The sequence below is a fragment of the Embiotoca jacksoni genome, unplaced genomic scaffold (genome assembly GCF_022577435.1).
Source record: "Embiotoca jacksoni isolate LCO1_2020_lvr unplaced genomic scaffold, fEmbJac1.0.p SCAF_16, whole genome shotgun sequence".
Taxonomy (NCBI): Eukaryota; Metazoa; Chordata; class Actinopteri; family Embiotocidae; genus Embiotoca; species Embiotoca jacksoni.
Genome location: NW_027185296.1, coordinates 8,490,989 through 8,510,761, shown reverse-complemented (window position 1 = coordinate 8,510,761; position 19,773 = coordinate 8,490,989). Strand labels below are relative to the sequence as shown.

Below are 19,773 nucleotides of genomic sequence, written 5' to 3'. Positions count from 1 at the left end.
CTGTTATTATTAAACTGATACTCTCCAGTCGACTGCATCTCACTGGTTCGCATCCAGCGTATAAGCTTTACATTAGGTTGAATACATTGGTATCAGTATAATAGCAAAGTTTAATCAATATATCTCACTCATCAAAACTTTTGTTAATTTTAGTTACTAGTTTCTTTGCAGATTCAAATAAATTATGCTGCATGTTATAGGTAAGACTTTAGTCATCCCTTTATTGATAAAAACAACAACAAAAAAATATACAGTACCAGTCAAAAGTTTGGACACCCCTTCTCATTCAATGCTTTTTCTTTATTTTTATTTTATTTTATGTGGTAAATAAAAAAATGCTCAACAAACCAGAATATGTTTTATATTTTAGATTTTTCAAAGTAGCCACCTTTTGCTTTGATGACAGCTTTGCACACTCTTGGCATTCTTTCAATCAGCTTCATGAGGTCGTCACCTGGAATGGTTTCCCAACAGTCTTGAAGGAGTTCCCAGAGGTGCTGAGCACTTGTTGGCTGCTTTGCCTTCACTCTGCGGTCCAACTCATCCCAGACCATCTTTCTGCGTCTTACAAAGACACGGCGGGTGGAACCAAAAATCTCAAATTTGGACTCATCAGACCAACGTACAGATTTCCACTGGTTTAACGTCCATTCCTTCTGTTTCTTGGTCCAAGCAAGTCTCTTCTTCTTCTTGTTCTTCCTCAGTAGTGGCTCCTTTGCAGCAATTCGACCATGAAGGCCTGATTCACACAGTCTCCTCTTAACAGTTGATATTGAGACTTGAACTCTGCGAAGCATTTATGTGGGCTCTAATCTGAGGTGCTGTTAATTTGCGGTTTCTGAGGCCGGTAACTCTCATGAACTTATCCTCGTCAGCAGAGGTAACTCTTGGTCTTCCCGTCCTGGGGCGGTCCTCATGAAAGCCAGTTTCATCATAGTGTTTGATGGTTTTCGCGACTGCACTTGATGATACATTCAAAGTTCTTGAACTTTTCTGGATTGACTGACCTTCCTGTCTTAAAGTAATGATGGACTGTCGTTTCTCCTTACTTAGTTGCGTTGTTCTTGTCATAATATGGATTAGAACTGTAGTCGAATAGGCCTCTTCACTGTATAGAACTGTACACCAACCCTGCCTCTGCACAACACAACTGATGGTCTCAAACACATTAAGAAGGCAAGAAATTCCACAAATGAACTCTTGACAAGGCTCACCTGTTAATTGAAAACCATTCCAGGTGACGATCTCATGAAGCTGATTGAAAGAATGCCAAAGCTGTCATCAAAGCAAAAGGTGGCTACTTTGAAGAATCTAAAATATAAAGCATATGCTGGTTTGTTGAGCATTTTTTTGTTTATCACATAATTCCATATGTGTTCCTTTATAGTTTGGATGTCTTCAATATTAATCTGCAATGTAGAAAAAAATAAAAATAAATAAAAACCATTGAATGAGAAGGTGTGTCCAAACTTTTGACTGGTACTGTATAAGGCCATTCAAATTAGTCCCACATTTACCAGCATCAAAGTGCACATTAATGCATCATTAATTAGAATCAATATCATAATATATTTTATTCCGAAATGTGCATATTGACTTTATGAGTATAGCATAGTTCGATTAAATTTCAATTTTTGTACTCAAATACAAAATGCAGGATTTGTACTTGTTACAGTCGGTGTACACTGTGACCACACTTTTTGTACTCAAGTAGTTCTTCCACCACATAAATAAACATATATGTACAGTAAAATTCTAAATACATAAGACATCAGACAACAAGTCAACACTGCTCATACACGCAAACCAGCTCGACCACAAAGCCTAAAGCAACATCACAAGTTCCAAGTAGTTCATGTGGTCGTCTTCGCTACTTCCACTGAGCAACACACCTAAGTCACGACAGAGCACAGTTCACCCCTTTAAGCCAAGCAAGCAGAACTGAACTGTACTACCCTACGTCCTGACCAGGACCTGGACCGTTAAAGAGGAAGGGAGCAGCAGGCTACGTCACTGACACCACATCACTCACCTGCAGCGTCTCAATCTGCTTTCGGATGCTGTTGTTAGACGGCATCTGGAGCGAGTCGGTGTGAGAAAAAGATCAAATGACAGGAGACAAAGAATGAAGGGTTTGGGGAGGGACACATGCAAGTTACAGGCAACAAAACAAAAACATAGCCTAAACAAATATGACAAGAGTAGCCTGAGCAAGCTTCACTCTTGTCAGTGTGACCGTGCATAAAATCCACACTATCGAAATGATATGAAACATAATGAACTGTTCAACATGCCACTTGTAGATTAAAGTCGCATGCTAGAAATATAAAGCAACAGTCCATTTGTTTTTGATGTGCTATTACATGTTTTAACATAGTGAGCAAAATACTAATTTAAAAGTGCAAAAGTAAACTAAGGTGTGCTGTGGTTTGGAAATCAGACAGTGAGACAGAGACGATGCACAGAGGAGAATGGATGTAAGAGGAAGAGAAGGATGACATGAAACAAACAAAAATAACAAAACAATAAGGCCAGTTTCACCTACAAAGACGAGAAAGCAGCGGCACCCAACTCGGCAGTCCATTCAAATCCATGTCAAGCACACGCATATTTTAACCGTGAGGATCACACTTTAAAACAGGCCAGCATGATTATGGCATAAATTAGAATCGCTGTTAGACTGTAATCACCAATACTGATCAGGTTTCAGGAAACACTATTATGCATTCGTTTCATTTGACAGAACCATTATTACATGCATGAAGACAAGTAATCATCTGTGAGTTAAAGACTTTGCTTCTTGCCTTTTTCCCCAAAAATGTTTTACGAACCGTCTCAATTCAGAGAGAGATAACTAGAGTCCGATCGATATACCGGCCGATATTCACCGGTTGCAGATATATCGGTATCGGCCTATATGTTGGCCAATCTGTGTGTACATGAAAACTATTTTTTTTACAGAATATAATGCAGAAAAAGATGCTTAGGTTGAATTAGAAATTGTTCTGTTATTGTTTTTTCCCCTTTTATTTTTTGTTGCTGTCCAGCCAAAAATATTGTATTGATGCTATTTGTTTTTGGGATGTTATTGTCTACTTGTTAATCGATCATGTTGATAGCGTCGGTCGTTCTCTCGGATAAATAGAAAAAAATAAATGAATAAAAAATGCTGAAATGGGTTGCCAAATACAGTAGGTGGCCATCAATATACCTGGGTGCCCCCCCAAGAAAAGTCTGAGGGAAACACTGCTGTATATAGAATACATATATGAAGAATATCAGTTGATATATATAAATCGACATCAGAACTTTTTTACTCCCCAATATCGGAATCGCCCCCAAAAATCTATTATAGGTCGGACTCCATAGAGAAGTAGCTCTTCCTCCTGACTTGAATTTGCATGAATTTTTGTATTCAAATAATCAAACTTGTTTAAGTGTAGTGAAGCAAAGCCCTGACATGAACGATTCTTAAGGTTAAAAGCACTGGTTGGACAAGAAGCCAGAAAACACTCAAATCATCACTGCACTCGAGCGATCACACAAACCTGTCAAATCATCTCAATCAAAGAATCAACAACAGGAAACTGACTGATTGCACTTCTCAAATGAAGGAAATCTCAAACAATTACTGTGAAAGAGAATGCTGGAATGAGATCACTGAAAAGAGAGACGGCCATTCAAAACCAGTCGGGGATCACCATCACAAAGACGCAAACGGATCCACCACAAGATCACACAGGCTGCACAAAGAGGAATCAAGGTGGGATGGAAGAGAGTCATTGAGTCGGTCAGGGATTCGGTCAATCAGCGTTTTGCTCAAGAATCGAAGGAAAACGGGTTTGATCTGTTTGTAATTGGTCTTTGAAGGAGTCATTAATAGACCTGAGTTAAAACAGCACTTGAGATAACATGACATGGACAGTCTATTGTAACTAGGTAATTTCATATGGGGGATATTTATGATATTGATAGGAGAGTTTTATCTCTGAAGTTAGCTGTTGTTACACCAGTAAATATCAGTGACACCTAAAAATCTTTTCTAAGAGGTTTAATTTTTTCCATTTTAAGCACAATTCCTAGATTTTTTTTTTCTGAAAACAACAGCTCCATTATTGCTTGATCAAATCAAGTGCTATTTGTGTCCAGATCTCGTTTGTTGATAATGGAGGGGAAAGTACATCATGGTAATCAGACAGAACCACAGAGCACACCCTTCATAACCAAGACAACTTCTTCAGGCAGTGGGATGAAGCATGTACTAAGCATAGAGTGTCATAATGCTAATAATTAATTTCCCTTTGACAGATAGAAATGCTGATGCCTTCACACTGTACATTTTTATGAAAAAGTACTGAAGTTATGAGCTGGAGTTTAAGGGCACTGAGGTCACTTCATACCAAACACCACAATGTCATTTTAGGTTTCATAACATGAGTCATAAGACTTGAACTGAATTAGGCATTGTCCTGCCAAGTGTGGTGCGTCCTTAAATTACTTTAATCTGAAGAATACAGTCATTGTGCTGCGCTGTAGAGCTGCAGAACACAACCTTTCTGAAATGGATTGGCTGAGGCTGGCTGTACCTTCAGGTGCGAGAGGCAGTTCTGGAGGAAGATGTGCCAGTTGTTGAGGAAGAACTGCTTCTGACTGACACACAGCAAGCATGTCACCAGGGGATACAGCGCCTGGGGAGGAAAAACAGTGTCAGCATCAGAAGAAAAAGCAAAGGGTGAAGTAGTTTGCTCACAAGGTCTGAATTTGTTCTATGCATGTCTTAGAAATGATCATCTGAAAACAAAATAGCCCTGCAGAAAAAGCCTCCCATGCTACAGATAGGCCAAGAGGAACAACAGCATCAAGAGTGGAGACCAGAGCTACAATACAGTTTTAAAATCTATTTAATTAAGTCAGGATCCCAGATAAAATACATCAACTTAATATGTTACATAGAGAAATGAAAAAAAAAAAAAAGAAAAGAAAATCAAGACGCTTTAGCCTTCAGAGTAGTTGGTCTGTAAACAAAATGGACTAAAAGAAAGGATGTATTTATTTATTTAAAGACGAAAATTTCTGGATGATAATATTAGATGGTGTGCCCTGAGGCCAACAGTCATGTTGACAAAATACAGGAAGAGTGAAAGAAGAAGTATGAGAGATGCAGAGTAAGTAGTGATCGGGCTTGAGAGGAAGAGATGTGAAACAAGGATGGTAGAATTATTACCAATGAGTGCTTCTTTCTGGAACTAAGGTCAAATGTCGTCTGGTAGAGCATCTCCACGAAGGTTTTCAGGCATGGCACATTGACTTCATTTTTCACCGCCTGAGGATGGATGAAACACTAATATGGATCTCATGTTGACACAATAACATGAATACTTTAGTGCACACGGAAAAGTAGAAGGGCGAGAATTGTTTTTCGTGTTACTCACAGCTGCGACGGGAATGAGGATTTCAACAAAAAGGCCGGCTAGAGCGTGCTTTATGTCTTTATCCTTGACTTCCAGGAAATACTGTGCACACTCCTATGAAAGGATATCAAAGGCAAACATGTGAAGAAGATCACAAAGGGAACATGCATAAACATAGCTGGTCTGGCCTGAGAAGACATATGAAGTTCCTGTTGAACGAGAATGGAGCGCAGCAATGAGCAGGGGGAAGATATAACTGTGGTGAGGATGTATTCCAAGTCACATCTCTTGATCAACATCAGCACCTGAGTTATAGGCATTTTTGTGACCATTTCTATGTGTGCATTTGTCAATCCATCAAGGACCTGAAACTCGAGCAGACCACATCAAATTTTGTTTCAAACTATAAATTGACAATGGAGACCCTTGAAATGCTTCAGAAAGTCCACGTTAACGAAGCACTGAGCCGGGCGAGGTATTCGAATGGCATTTGCATTTCAAGGTAGATCGTCACTGGCCAAGACAGAAGTATTTGCATCAGATCAGCTGTGTTTTCTTTGACATGAGCGTGGTCGGGCATCGTGAATAAGTCCCCCAGAAGCAGACTGTCAACACTGAGTTCGACTGTGATATTATGAGTCATCTGAGGGAAAACATTCACCGCAACTGACCTGAACTGAACTGTTGGCCACTGGGTTTTCCAACATGAACTAACAACACAATCATTACTCCTATTCGCCGTACTTGGTTTGCGACTTCTTTCTGTTCCCCAAAACCAAGGTCAGAGGAAAGGGTTCACGGCCTGTGGAGGAGATCCAGTGGGAACCGCAGACGGTGCTTGACGCGCTTTCTGAAACTGACTTCCAGGGTGTGGGAGGAGCACTAGAAGCAGTATATCACTGGACTAGGGGACTACTTTTCAAGGGGATGGCTGCCAGATTTAAATCGGGTAGCTCTTGGTTGTTGTAGGCACAGTCTCAGAGCTTTTTGATCACACCTTGTATATAGAGTGTGTATGACAATAATATTGCTGACCCTGACCCGGGTTTATGTTACAAATTCTGATTAGGATTTTTTTTATCACAATTGCAGCAGCGTCATTTTTGCAGCTCGACACTTCTCTGTGTCATTTGCTTTTGTAGTGAAGCACTTTGTAGCTTCACCACCAAATATCCGTACAAGCAAACATCCGCAGAACAGCAGATGACAGATTTCCTGATGGGACGTACTGTATTGGGATACTGATGTAGAATCAAAGCCTACTGCTCACCTAACAAGAAGACATCCATCATAGACTCCTGTTATTATTAGTTTTTCCTCATAAGCTGAGCCACTGAGGCAGAGAAACATTGTTTTACTGTATATTGGACTCTATTGGTAGACAGACATGATTATAATGGTTTCTGCAGTAAGTATCAATACAAAATGTAAATATCCTATATTAGACAGGCTCTAAAAGATCATACAGGGATTGTATGATGGAGTGATTGATTGATTGATACAGGGAGAAATTAAGATATGTGCTGAAACAGAGTAATGGACATAAAACACACCGTGTTCCATTAACACAGTAAGAAATGATGATAACGTTAAGAGAGAACAGTGAGTCATCTTTTTTTCAACCACTGTATAGAGATTAATGAAAAAGCCACTGTTCCATTCACAGCTCTTAGCAACGCCAGAGACTCGCACACACTCTCTTCTTGGCAAACTCCACCTTTGATCGTTACTCATCGAGCTTTATGAGCCACTGCTACAGGGAGCTGCTGAGCTTGAACAAAGGGCCAATAAAAAAAAAATAAAAAAAAACACATCTGGTGCAATTTACCAAATACCTAACCGCTATATTTACCTGCATGAACTGAAAAGAAGCCTCGAAATCCTCCACAGGATACATTTTAACCCGGAAGAACTTCATGCCCATGATGAGACTGATGATGCTCTGCACGATGTAAGGACTCTGCTCTTTTTGTCTGAGCTCCTTCAGCTCTGTGATGAACTTCTTCCTCACTGCCTGAAACCTGAGCACACACACGAGAGATACAGGCATCTACACTTGAAAAAAAACTCCAAGAAAGCAAAGAGAGGTTGCAAACAAGTTAGCAAGTATTATGCTAAAAGGCACCCTTAAACTCACTCACTTTGACTGTGTCAGAACCCCTATGACCTCAGCATACAGGTCCGCGATGATGTGCACATTGCCAGTGTTAGGGCCGCAGTACCTGTGAAATGATAAAGGATGTGCCATTAAGTCTTTGACAAGTCCTGCACTGCTTCCCATACATCAAAACAACAACACACTCAACAGCAGAAGCACTTTGAAAGTGTGCTTACTTGAGGCTGACTCAAGTTGCTCAATAAGAGGCAACTGTGCCTCGTTTAAATGTAAATAATGATGTGACACAATGACCGTGGAGCCAGTCTATTCAAACAGACATAAATAAATGACTGACTCCCGACTGCAAAGCCAAACCCACAAGTGAGGGTGCCACAGTGGAGAGTATATCCATCAGCACTTTTTTCAGTCATGTGATATTCATCTGTTTCACTGGTCTGTGTTTGTGTGTGTGTGTGTGTGTGTGCTGATGGTCACTTACCCCTCTTTGTGTTTAAAGTGCTTGAAGGCCAGGTTTAGAACTTCATGGACTAAAACATCTGGCACTGGATGAAGAGGAATCTGTGACGTAAACATGGAATCATTAGTCTTATTAGAAGTATTGATAGGCCCCATTCCTACTCTTTGCTACCATTCATTACCCTCCCTACAGGAGCGAAGCCAAGGACAAGTCAGCTTTGGTCTCCGGGGATTGGCTTTTGGTTCTGAATGGTACTTGGGTTTGGACAGTCTACTTTAGAAACACACTCAGCTGGGAGTTGGTGGGTTGCCATTGCATTTATTTACTTTGTTCTTCCTGTGGCGAAAGACCTTACTAACAAGACTGTAGTTCATTTCTGTACCAAAGAAGATCAAAAGTACAAGCTTATTAAATAGTACCCTTGTCGCAGTCAAATCAGAGAAAAGATAAGTAATCCCAACTGTCCTATCAGTGGGATAATGCTGCACTGGAAGTCGAGGAGATTTGATCATTTGAAAGACTAGTGGCAATAAAAAGGTGGACAAAGACGTCAACTATTTATAAACTGAACTATTAACTAAAACTATGCCACAGAAATCAAATATGGGGAGAAGTCTTTATCTGCATTGCAAGAGGAAAGGAAAAGCTGCAGCAGTGGTGTGTACAGTGCACAGGTACTCGTCAATGACATTTCAGAGCGTGTTTCCCACAGGTTGAGAATATATTTGTGGCGGTGTGGCATGTGACTGATGTGCATGCAGAACCTCATGCACTTTAGAGGGGGAGAGTGTAATGGAGGTTATTTTCCTTAGCGACAATTTACAATTGTTACCTCGCCAAACTATTTGTATGGTGTTGCTATCTCAGAGAGACGAAAACATAAGAGATCAAAAATGCTAAAATGGGTTGTAAAAAAATACTTGAGTGGCCGTGAATAAAGCCGGGCAGCCAAACCACGTAAAGTCTAAGTGTGGGAAACACTGATATCAAAACAAAAAAGTTAATCAATTATAACTCAGACCTAAAACAGCAGTTCTGCCTTGAGAAATGAGCAGTATTATTACTGTAGCAGAACTAACACATTCACAACTTGGGACTTGGAAAATATATTATCAGCATCAGGTCAAACAGGTATACTGCATTTCCCCCACCATGTGTAAACATTCAGCCATCCAGATGGCAAATACTTTTTACAGGCAGTGTAAATCATTCTACAAAAGCAGTGAGAACAGTGGGTGTCAGATCGCTCACCTGTTTTAGAACTTCCACTGAAACTAAACAAAAAATGAAATCTATGGCTAAGTCCCGCCGTTCCAGAAGGTAATCTTTATCCCGGTGCTGTTCATCTCTACAAAGAAAGAGAAAATACATGGAGATAAGGTTCGTCCAAATTAATTTGCTCAAGAAGAAATTGAAGGTACCAAAGAAGAGCATCTCACCCCTTAGACTTGGTACTGGAGCGAGGCCTGTACTCGTAAGACTCGTCTTCAGTGCCGCTCTGCCGCCGGTACCAGTCAAACAGTGTGCGCAGTAAGGAGGGCAAACAGTGTTCTGCTATTGAGCTCATAGAGCTTATTAACTGGAAAACGACAACAACATGTGTGTTAAAATACTCAATTATTAGAGCTGGAGTACAACTACATAACATATTCAGCATTTTTCTAACAAACTTTAGGTTTGTTTACTTGGTTATTTTGATAAGGAAAAAACAACCAAGGAAAATAGTGTTAAGTGGAATTGTGAGTATACAAAATTTTCACTATATTTTTGGTAAAAAAAAAACAAAATTAAAAAAAAAACATTCAAGCACAGCATGGACAGAGACTATTTTTCCTAATGCATTAGAGACCTTTTCAGATGTCAAGTATATACATTGGTTTGATTCTAATCATTTGCTGTCTCGCACGTACTGATATAAATCTGGATATTTAACAATAGAGAAGCATAAATGGTGAAAAAAAACAGTAGCTACTAATTAGTACTGAGATGACATGTTGAGCATGTTGTGCAGCTGAGCAGCTCTACAACACTTATATGAGACCACAGTAATAAGAAGCTGTCCTACAAACACCTCATCAGCACTTTGACTGCGTCAGTGATCATGTCAGCGTCAGCATTAACAAACTTCACAAATCCACATTAAGAAATGATAAGTAATAAAGGTGTTTGTTACTTCATAGTAACTGCTGTATTTTTGTGAGAAAACAGTAAATCCTATTACAAACAAGTATCAGTACTTGCAAGTCAAGACTAAAGTGGATAGTTTTTAGCCTATACATAAAACATGAGATGAGGTGGTCAGTGTGCATAACCGATTTAGGTGTACGTGAGTGTTTGTGTGTTTAAGGGCCAGCGCAGCGGGATGAGGGAGGTGGATGATGGATGCGAGGCAGCAGAGTTATGCAATTGCTCCCTCTGCCCTTATGGCGCCAAGCAGATACACTCCAGCACCCAATGCTGATTTACTGCTGAGGATGACACAGCGATTCTACACTCTCACTTTTGCGCTCCCCATACCCATTTTCTCCCCCTCACTCACAATAGGGACAGCTGGATCTATACCACCAGATCCTCATTGGCTTTGTGTTGTGCTGAACAAAGCATTCTGCAGCAGGCAGGCCCATTGTATAGAGTTCTGCAGCAGCTACAGATGAGGGACAGACGGGCCATTGAGTGGGGGATTGATTGGGTGGAGCTGGGGATTCAAACACTGCGTACAGGAGTGGGGGAGGGCTGTTGTCTGTCCAGTGGAAATGAGAGTGTCGCATTTACACACCTGATGTAATTTCTACCTTGCGGTCATTATTATGGGAGTACTGACCTGGTCAAATTGTGCATCTTCCCCTCTCTGGAGGGATCGGGACAGGGGTTTCTCCTGTTGGAAATGTGGGAGAGAAAGAAAAAGAACAAGAATAAGTGCGTCACTAACCCAGCAGGGACACTCATAGATTCCACAACAGTAGATTGCAGTCAGTCAAACGGCAGGCTGATGATGAGAAACATGTCAGAGAAGAATAGAACCCGACCAATATTTAACTATCATTTATATATTGGTATCAGCACATGGTACCAACATAATGCAACAGAACATAATGCAGAAAAAGACACTTGGGATAAATAAGAAACTGTTACATTGTCATTTATATTTATTATATTCAGTATGAACCTGCCAGGAGCCCCCATCGAAAGGAAAGAGGCTGAATACAAGGGAATAACTGGAGGAAAAGCCAAACCAGTCCGTTAACAATTCACCGTTTTATCACTCGTGCAACATGATGATGCCAGTTTCCTCAGACATCTTTCACTTGTTCCTGAAGTGGCTGAAGGCTTGGCAGTTGGTTGCAACAGAGAGGAGGTTATCTCAGCATTGTGCGCCACATCCCGTGTTGTGTATTGAATTTCATTTCCTGTGTTTCTCTCGACTCGAGCTTTCACCCCCTTTGGACTCACCAGCGGTTCTGCCATCACCATCTCGATCTTCTTCTCAGCCAGCACAGCAAACTCAGCAAATAGACTCTTGATGACAAACTCCCCGGGCTTGAGCTCGGGGTCGATGGTGATGCTCGACATGGCGGCGATGTTATGTTTTTCCCACGAGAGGGGAGTCACCGAGGACGGGGCACGGCGTCTACTCACACTGCTGCTGACTGGTGCAGAAGCTGCAGGGAGGCCAGAGGGTAGAGGTTAGGAAATGATACAGGGAGAGTCACAGCAGGACGGTCAGACTAAGAACAACACTCTTGTAAGGTATATGAGGTCATGCGCTAGTTCCAATCCAAACAGGAGCGCAGACATTTCCTGAAGAGGAAAAGTGACTGAATTGATGAAAGAGCAAAAGAGAGATATTGTAGTGCTGACTAGAGAAAACATACAATTCCCATTTGATTCCTGTAAACTCATTTTGTACATAATGGTCTGAAATCATCTGAAAAACAAACACTGGCAAGATAATAATTCCTATTAGAGCCATGTCATTACTTATCAAAATCTAAACTATTGTTTATACATCTAAATCGAGAATAAGTAAATATTACACACCAGCTCTTTCTGCAATGTTTGTGATTTATTTTTTCAAAGCAGATTTACACGACATAAAAATATTTCAGCGAATACCCTTATTTGCTTTATGCTGAAATTTTAGAAAAAGGTAACAAAGTCCACCTGTCAGCACTTGTAAGGCTGACAAATGATCTCAACCATCTCATTTGTTTAATCCACACACAAACCAAAGCGTAAAAAAAACAATATGCTGTGATTGTACAGGGAGTTATATGTGAGGCCAGCTTCAGCTTGACTCTTTGCACAGAGAAAGGCTTGTCGTTTCCAGCTCTTGATCTGAGCTAACAGAAGGGAACGGTATACATTTTTACTGCTAACGTAGAAAGTGAATCAGTGCGTCTTCAAAACTGTTGAACTATTCCTTTAATGAGATTCATAACACTCATTATTAAACCTACTAAAAACTAAAGCATCGTTAAAAACAAACCTAAAGCTGGGCTAATACAACATACCAGACAATATGAATCTACCATACTGTACCATACCACCATATCATACCATACCACACTACACCCTTTCTGGTTGGACGATTCAAGTGCAAGTTTCTAGTATGTAACTTTTAATATCATAGCAAAACTGATCTGTTAAAATAAGTTGATTGATGGGTTAAGAAATGCGTCTATCAAAAAAGACTTGATTCTATATATTACAGATATCTATCGCCACTGAGATTACAATAGTTAAAGGCAAACACTGAAAATATAATAAAGCATGAAAGAACAATAACAAAAAGTTGTTTCTTATTATTGATTTGCACACATCTAAATTTCTCAGATACTTGAAGATAGTTGTTTTTCCAAGTAAAGTTTTCAGTTAAAAATGCGTCTGTTTTTCTTTGCATCTGCACTGAGAACTCAACCTTGCTTAGCCAGACATGCTGTGTGTTTCATCTTTAGTCCTAGGCTCAAAACACTAATTAAATCACAGTTATTGTTTGTAAAAAGGACTACTAAATGTTCAGGAGACAAAACTCTGTAAAACTGAATCTCCAGACGGCTCCTTCAGCAGCTTCCTGAAGAACATTTCTCTTGGGTTACTGGGAGAACCCAGATCTCTCTGCACATTTGCATGTGGCAGGTACAGATCATTTGGTCCTCCTATTCAAACAGTATAAGCAAATCTGAAGAGTTTTGGTTCGGATCTCTACAGAGCTGGCTGCAAAGTGAGAGCATAGGTGAACCAACACGTTTGGTCATGTAGAGTAAATACATCCAAATGTTATTTAAAAGATCTGAACGATTAAATAAACAAAAACTTCAAAACAATGAATACCACATCACGTCAACAGAAGTTTGGGACCATCTTAATAGAAATACATGGACCTTAAATACAAGCTCTACTTGATTTGCTATTTACTGATCAAATGAAATGCATGAAAAGGCCTTAATCATGCAACACATGTTTAGGTTGAAGACAGCTGTCTATTCAAAAGTCATATTGCTTCATAACATTCAATAGTGTTCCTAAGATGTATGCTACAGCTGGGTCACAACTTCCAGTCGAGCCCTCAATAGCCTCAGTCCAGCCAATAGTACACTGACCCTTTACCTCATTCCCTCCCTGGAAAAGCCTTGCACTGTTTCTTCCTGGTTGTCACAGAAACTCTAATGCAGTCTGAATAGTCTGAATACCAGCAAGGAGCAGAAGTGCAGTCAAAAGTTGTTCAGCTAAGGAACAACATTCCTACCAAGTGTATGAAAGTTTTGTACAGTAAAAATATGCTAAATACAGTCAAGTGGTGACATAGACAAACATGTCAACTGATCAAAAAGCCAAGTCCCTTTAGACTGATTCAGGAGATAGGATACTGGTTCAGCCTCTCAAACACTCCAAACCAACTCAGGCAACCATAATGTTTGAGATAAGATGTTATGTCGTACATTGTTACAAGAGGTACTCTGTTCATTACACCTTTGATGGCAATATTAGATCAAATTAAGTTAAATAAGGTCATTGCAAAATGTATGTTCTTTTGAATGGATATTTGCAAAGTTTCTATAGCTGCCAAAAACAGCATTTTTAATTCACAGTTATAAATATCAGTTATTACCCAAGTCAAGTTAATCTACCACTTAATAAAGAAATAAATATATGTACTCACTTCCTGTGATAATAAGCATACTGCATCATAAAATAGCCCAAAAATATTCATGTTCTGTTATTTTTTCATTTTGTGAACTTAAAGAACAATGGGCTCAAAGTTATAAAACAATTTCACAGTAAAAAAAAAAAAAAAAAAAAAAAAAAAAGTGACAGTTATAAAGACCATTTTACAATGGACAATGAATAGACTACAGTACCTCTTCATTAAAAGTAAGTTATTTTTTTAATGCTTTTTAAATAATTAGCTAAAAACTGCTTTTGGTATGCAAATATTATGGAGATTGGTTGAATTTGCATTCATTTTCTGGAGGGACTGCTTAATGTACTCGATATGTTTGTTAGATCTTAACTTTTGTTTGTTCACAAGAAAACGCTGCAGGTCTCTTTTGAATATTATGTACTCTAACATTAAAAACCTAGGACTGTGTCTAAAGTTAGCTTCATTAAAATGATTTTCACCCGCCTTAAAATGTCTAAATAAAACTAAACCACTAACAAAAAAAGAAATCTAAAATGTAATTGAATTGTTATAATCAAATCAGGAAGCAAATGAAAGCAGGGAAGTGGCAGGAGCAGCGGAGTAGCAAGTGTGTGTTGTGTTGTGGTCATGTTGTCCAGCAGCACAGAGAGCCTTTCAAGCATTTCCCTCTTTGTTTGCTGTGCTTCACCAACACCCCAATGATGTCACATAGCCAGCTCCTAATGTCCAATCAGCGTCGTGTCCATTACCCCCTCCATCCTTCTTCTCTCTCTCCCACCCTGGGCCAACTGGATTGTTGACTGGTTCACACAAGTAAAAAGCCCGACACTGTACTTTTGCAGTCAACGGCAAAATGAGAAAAACAAAGCAAGGCATCCTTTTCTGGGCCAAGTGTCTGCACTGCCCCTCCATCCATCTCTCTCTCCCTGTGTGTCCCTGTGTCATGCCAAGCTGTGATTCCCTTCCAAAACTGACCCCTCTACACAATCAGAGCAAATAATCAAAAATATCTGTCAGTTTACAAACACCTGCAGGTTTGAAGCAAAGGAAATGCTCTGACTGAAACTTTTGTGGCTCACTCATGACCCAAAGTCTTGTTTCAGTTCTCATTCAAATCTAAATGCAAAAGTTCAAGCACGCTTTGCTAATAAAAGCACTTAAAGGGCTTCAAGTAAAGCCAAGTACACTCCAGTAATTGGGAGGATTACATCCCTAATTTACAGTTGGAAAAAAAATGTTAGTTTGTGGCCAGATCGACTGTGAGATGTTGTCAGTGCTGAATTAACAATATTCACAATGGAAAAAATGCGCAGCATCATAGTTCTCGAGCAGAGCAGCCTAATGTGGGACCTGTGGGCCAAGTTTGGCCCCCAGCTTCTTTCATTTTGCATTTGACAAGCTCATGCTTATTCATCTTATTCTTAAGTGCTGTAAAATCCTAACCATAATGGCTACAAACTGTACATTTTGTGCAGCTAAAAAGTACATTGTATTTTTTACAGCAATGTGCAGGACAGTGCTGTTAAGCTTCCATATTAAATTACGTTGGCCTACGTCTTATCTATGAAGAATGATAGTGTTCTCTCTCTCTCTCTCCTGCTGATGCTCGTGTGCTGTTAGCGTGTCTGACGTCACTGACTTTGAGCTGCCAGTCGAGACGAGAGATGGAGGCAGTGACACACTGACAAAAGAAAATTAAGAATTGACTGTTTTTGACAGTAATTTCTGCAAAATGATAAAAATTACTATTAGAAAGATTAAAGAGTGTTTTAACCATGCTGAATGTTATTTTAGATTCAGTTAATTTTCTGTGAAATACATTTCTTTTTTATGTACATTCAAATAACAAATATTTATTTTTGGTCCACGGCCCTCTATCTACATTCATTTTTGTCCCTTCATTGATAAGAATTTCATAGGAAATAATTCTAGAAGTTCTCAGGTCACTGCTGTCTGAGTCAGCATTTGTTCACAGGTATTCGACCTTCTCTCATCTGCCAAATACAGTTTATCTGAGGTGCGTCTTAGCCTGAAGAATTTTACACCTGCCGCCCAGGAGAGCGCCGTTATCTAAGGTTTTCAGAACATCTTGAGCTTAAAGATGGATGGTACTGCAGCTGCAGTTCTGATGGAAAGAACTGACATGCTGCATAAATGATGCTCATCGTGTTTTGATGCGGGAGGCCAAGCCTACTGTATAAGCCGCCCTGCCAGGCTTCCACGGCTGTGCATAAGAAATAGAGCACCCAGCAGGATGACACAACTATTACAGCAGCGACTCCACCTTGTCACAGTTCAAATAAAAGCCCTCCCAAACGCCTGCTCACTTCCCCTGGCAGGACAACCAGAAACAACAGCCCAAACACACACATACTGCTGGAATGCAGGGCTGAGAGTGTGTCCTTTTTTTTTTTTAGAGAGTGAGAGCAAGAGCAAGAGCGAGAGAGAGAGAGAGAGAGAGAGAGAGAGAGAGAGAGAGAGAGAGAGAGAGAGAGACAAAAGAGTCACTGCCAGTGTTTATGTGGTGCTCTGCTATTATGTCTCAACATGCTCAGTGTCTGATGAGTCATTACTGGTTTACTCCTCACTATTACTAAGTCCAAATTAAAGAGAATCTAAATGATACAGGACAAAACTAACTTATTACCAGAGGCTGACAAGACCCGAGTCCAAAACACGGATAACTGAGAAACCAATTTACTCTAAAGACATGCCCTATCTGACAATAAGGGGCCAAACTGATCCACGGTATGTGTTCATGACTGAAAGTATTAACATTTTCTGTATTCACAAGAATCACAGAGAGAGGACACATGGATGGACGTCATAGCAGCACACCATGGAGGGGGTTCTGAAATCAGGCCGTGTGGGGAGGGAATGAGAGGGCTAGAGGGGTAAACGGAAGAAAACTCAACAGGTGGATGCTTCACTGCTCAGCCATGTAATGATAAGGGCTCACACCGATTTAAAACACTTCCGGAAATGTTTTCAGAGCAATAAAATATAAGTAAAATATGGTTTAAAACAATCCCAGTCACCCTGAAATTAGGTACAGGGAAAATAAACTTAACGTCATGTGGTATACCGTCTACCACCATTTCCAAGGCTACACAGCAAACATTTTAGGCATCCAACAATTATTTACAATCAAGCATATATATTACTTTTATTTCTCAACTATTTGTTACCTTGAGGGAGAGAATAGAGACTTCCTACAATACGTTCAGGAATGCTCCACATTCCTCTATGTTTTAGGGAGGACAACAGGGGCGAAGTTCAAGCAAAGGTTTCTGTGTTTATATGAAAAATATGTGTTATTACTAGAAATCGAAGATTTACTGTAACAGTATTGTCCACAATCAGAAAAACTGTTCTGGGTCATGCGATTCCAGCATGTCCCAGCACATACTGGGTGAGGAGCAGGGTAAACACTGGGCAGGTCACCAAAATATAGACCTTCACACTGAGAGGAAATTAAGAGGTTCCCTTTTGGTTATCATTTTTTGGACTGCGTGAGTAACCCAGAGCGCCTGCAGTAAAACTGACGCAGAAACGGGCCAAACATGTCAACTCCACTAAAGAAATGTTCCAGGCCAGTGACCCTGCTGTGTGAAACAAGGGGTTTCATTTTTCTTTTCAAAGCTGTTACCAAACATTCGATTTCTGCATACTATGCCTTACTGTTAAAATGCAAACCTTTCTCCAGGTACCAAAGGCCCCTGAACTCTAGCAGTGAATTTGATTCACTTTCCGAAAACAACGTTGAAAAGCACAAACATTGATGGTAAATATAATCCCTGTGTCATCTCCACAGTCAACTGTAAATAACCTTATTCATACCGTCTAATGTAGGGAATGTCCAGGCAACCACATTACTGAGGCTGACCTTAAAGTATTAATTCTGCACACTTACGTAAGGTACGGATCGCCTAGTGTGAGTCCACCCTGGACATCCAAAGTCCACGTAGTTTGACTAGTGTGACCGCTCCATACAGTCCCCAAGCATGCAACTCAGATATTACATCGATTCTTGTTCTCATTTTATTGATTTATGTGAATTGTAGTAAATTCCTTCATGAACATCAGCTGCGTCTGTAAAACTGTTCTCATAAGTGCAGCATGAGTAAATGAAAATTGGTGCAATGCATAGTGAATAAATCTATAAGGCATGTGAGTAAACCTGGTGTCACCGCGCACTAAATACTGCAAATAACACAAATACAGTCAAATGGTAAATGGTCTGCAGTTGTCTTGTGTCTTTTTACCAAAGCGGTCTACAAAGTGCTTTACAATGTTTGCCTGCCACTCACCCGTTCGCACACACACACACAACAATAGCGACAGAGCTGCCGGGGATTGAATTGCCAACCTTACGATCAGTGTTCTGTACGAGAGCGCTTTTCTTCTACACAAAAAGTCACATCGTGATGATGTAAGCGTGCTCAGGCCAGAACTGTTAAGGGCAATGTGGGGGAGTGGGAACAAGCGTGCTGAGACACAGTTTAAGGCAACTAGGCCTAAGGTGAATGCACCTTTAAACAGCAAGATTTTACCAACTGGACTTCAGTAGTGCATTTACTTTGTTGTCAGACATTAGGAAACTGGGGTCAACTTTTGGGACAGTCCTAAAGTGTCTTACTGACCAAACAGAGACTACTCTTGTGGTCATGTAGGTCCCCAAGATCAGCCATACCGCTACATCCCATAAGCTCAAAGGATGCAAAACAACATCATGTCTTAGAGAACTGAAATTTTGGTCTTTTTAAAGATGATAGTCTAATTATTTGACTCACTTCTCAAAGATGTGGTCTTTGCTGTGTAATGTTACACCTCTGCTTGTGTTCACTGAAACTAAATATGTAAAAATTCCTTCAGACGTTAGCAGAGGTGCTCTTTGTCTCAGACAACCTGCCTTTGCGGCAAACCCTGATCGTTAACATCACAATTAGTTAAATCAAAATTTAAGACCGTTACATTTTGATTCATCAACAAATGGTTACAATTTAACCAAATCTCTAATGTAAGCTTCTCCGATTAGCACTCGTGTTTTGATTGTTTTACGATTAAAATCCAAACACTAAAGTCACTTTTGCTCCCATGTCACATATAACTAGAATAAACTGTAAAACTTCCATATCTAAAACAAATGTAATTGTAATATTTGACTATGTGTGTCTTTAGTTAGAAAAGGGGGACAGTTATGTGAAGCTCTCATCAGGATATATAACACAAAATAGGTCGTAAACCTGTGATCGATCAGTCAGTCTGATCTGTAGTCTGACAGCCTTTCCCTTGCTTGAACCCAACACTGATGATGATGATGATGGTCTATACTGTTAAACATTTCTACGTGTACCAGGTAACTGTAAGTAATATTTTAAGTAACATGAATAACACTATTTCATGCCAATATTGTGGTGAAGTATCTGGACCAGGTATAAAAGTATAATTGTTATCGTCCATTAGCAGCAAAATCACGGCATAATATTGTGACACAAAATCACAGTATAAACCGTGATGGAGGATTTCTATCCATATTGCTTAAACCTGCTTGGTTCTGTGGTCATAATAAAAGAAGCCAATCCCAAACATAGATTCCCTTTTGAATCTGAACCCAAGCAGAACAAGTCAGGTGAGAAGGGAC

The 19,773-nt window shown here is 39.9% G+C and overlaps 1 protein-coding gene across 8 annotated transcripts in view; it reads right to left on the bottom strand.

The window, feature by feature from the left end:
• Positions 1-19,773, bottom strand: part of fryl (furry homolog, like) — a 63,631-nt gene that overhangs the window by 34,871 nt on the left and 8,987 nt on the right. For 5 of the 8 annotated variants that reach the window (XM_069150709.1, XM_069150713.1, XM_069150714.1 and 2 more), the window contains 11 exons: positions 11,438-11,646; positions 10,809-10,862; positions 9,427-9,566; positions 9,239-9,335; positions 8,009-8,088; positions 7,553-7,633; positions 7,264-7,432; positions 5,433-5,525; positions 5,225-5,323; positions 4,587-4,688; positions 2,033-2,077 (listed from right to left, as the gene is read on the bottom strand). In XM_069150709.1, coding sequence (XP_069006810.1) covers positions 2,033-2,077; positions 4,587-4,688; positions 5,225-5,323; positions 5,433-5,525; positions 7,264-7,432; positions 7,553-7,633; positions 8,009-8,088; positions 9,239-9,335; positions 9,427-9,566; positions 10,809-10,862; positions 11,438-11,646 — 1,169 coding nt within the window. The remainder of the gene's footprint in view (positions 1-2,032; positions 2,078-4,586; positions 4,689-5,224; positions 5,324-5,432; positions 5,526-7,263; positions 7,433-7,552; positions 7,634-8,008; positions 8,089-9,238; positions 9,336-9,426; positions 9,567-10,808; positions 10,863-11,437; positions 11,647-19,773) is intronic. The other 3 variants (XM_069150712.1, XM_069150715.1, XM_069150717.1) reach the window with 1 other exon arrangement.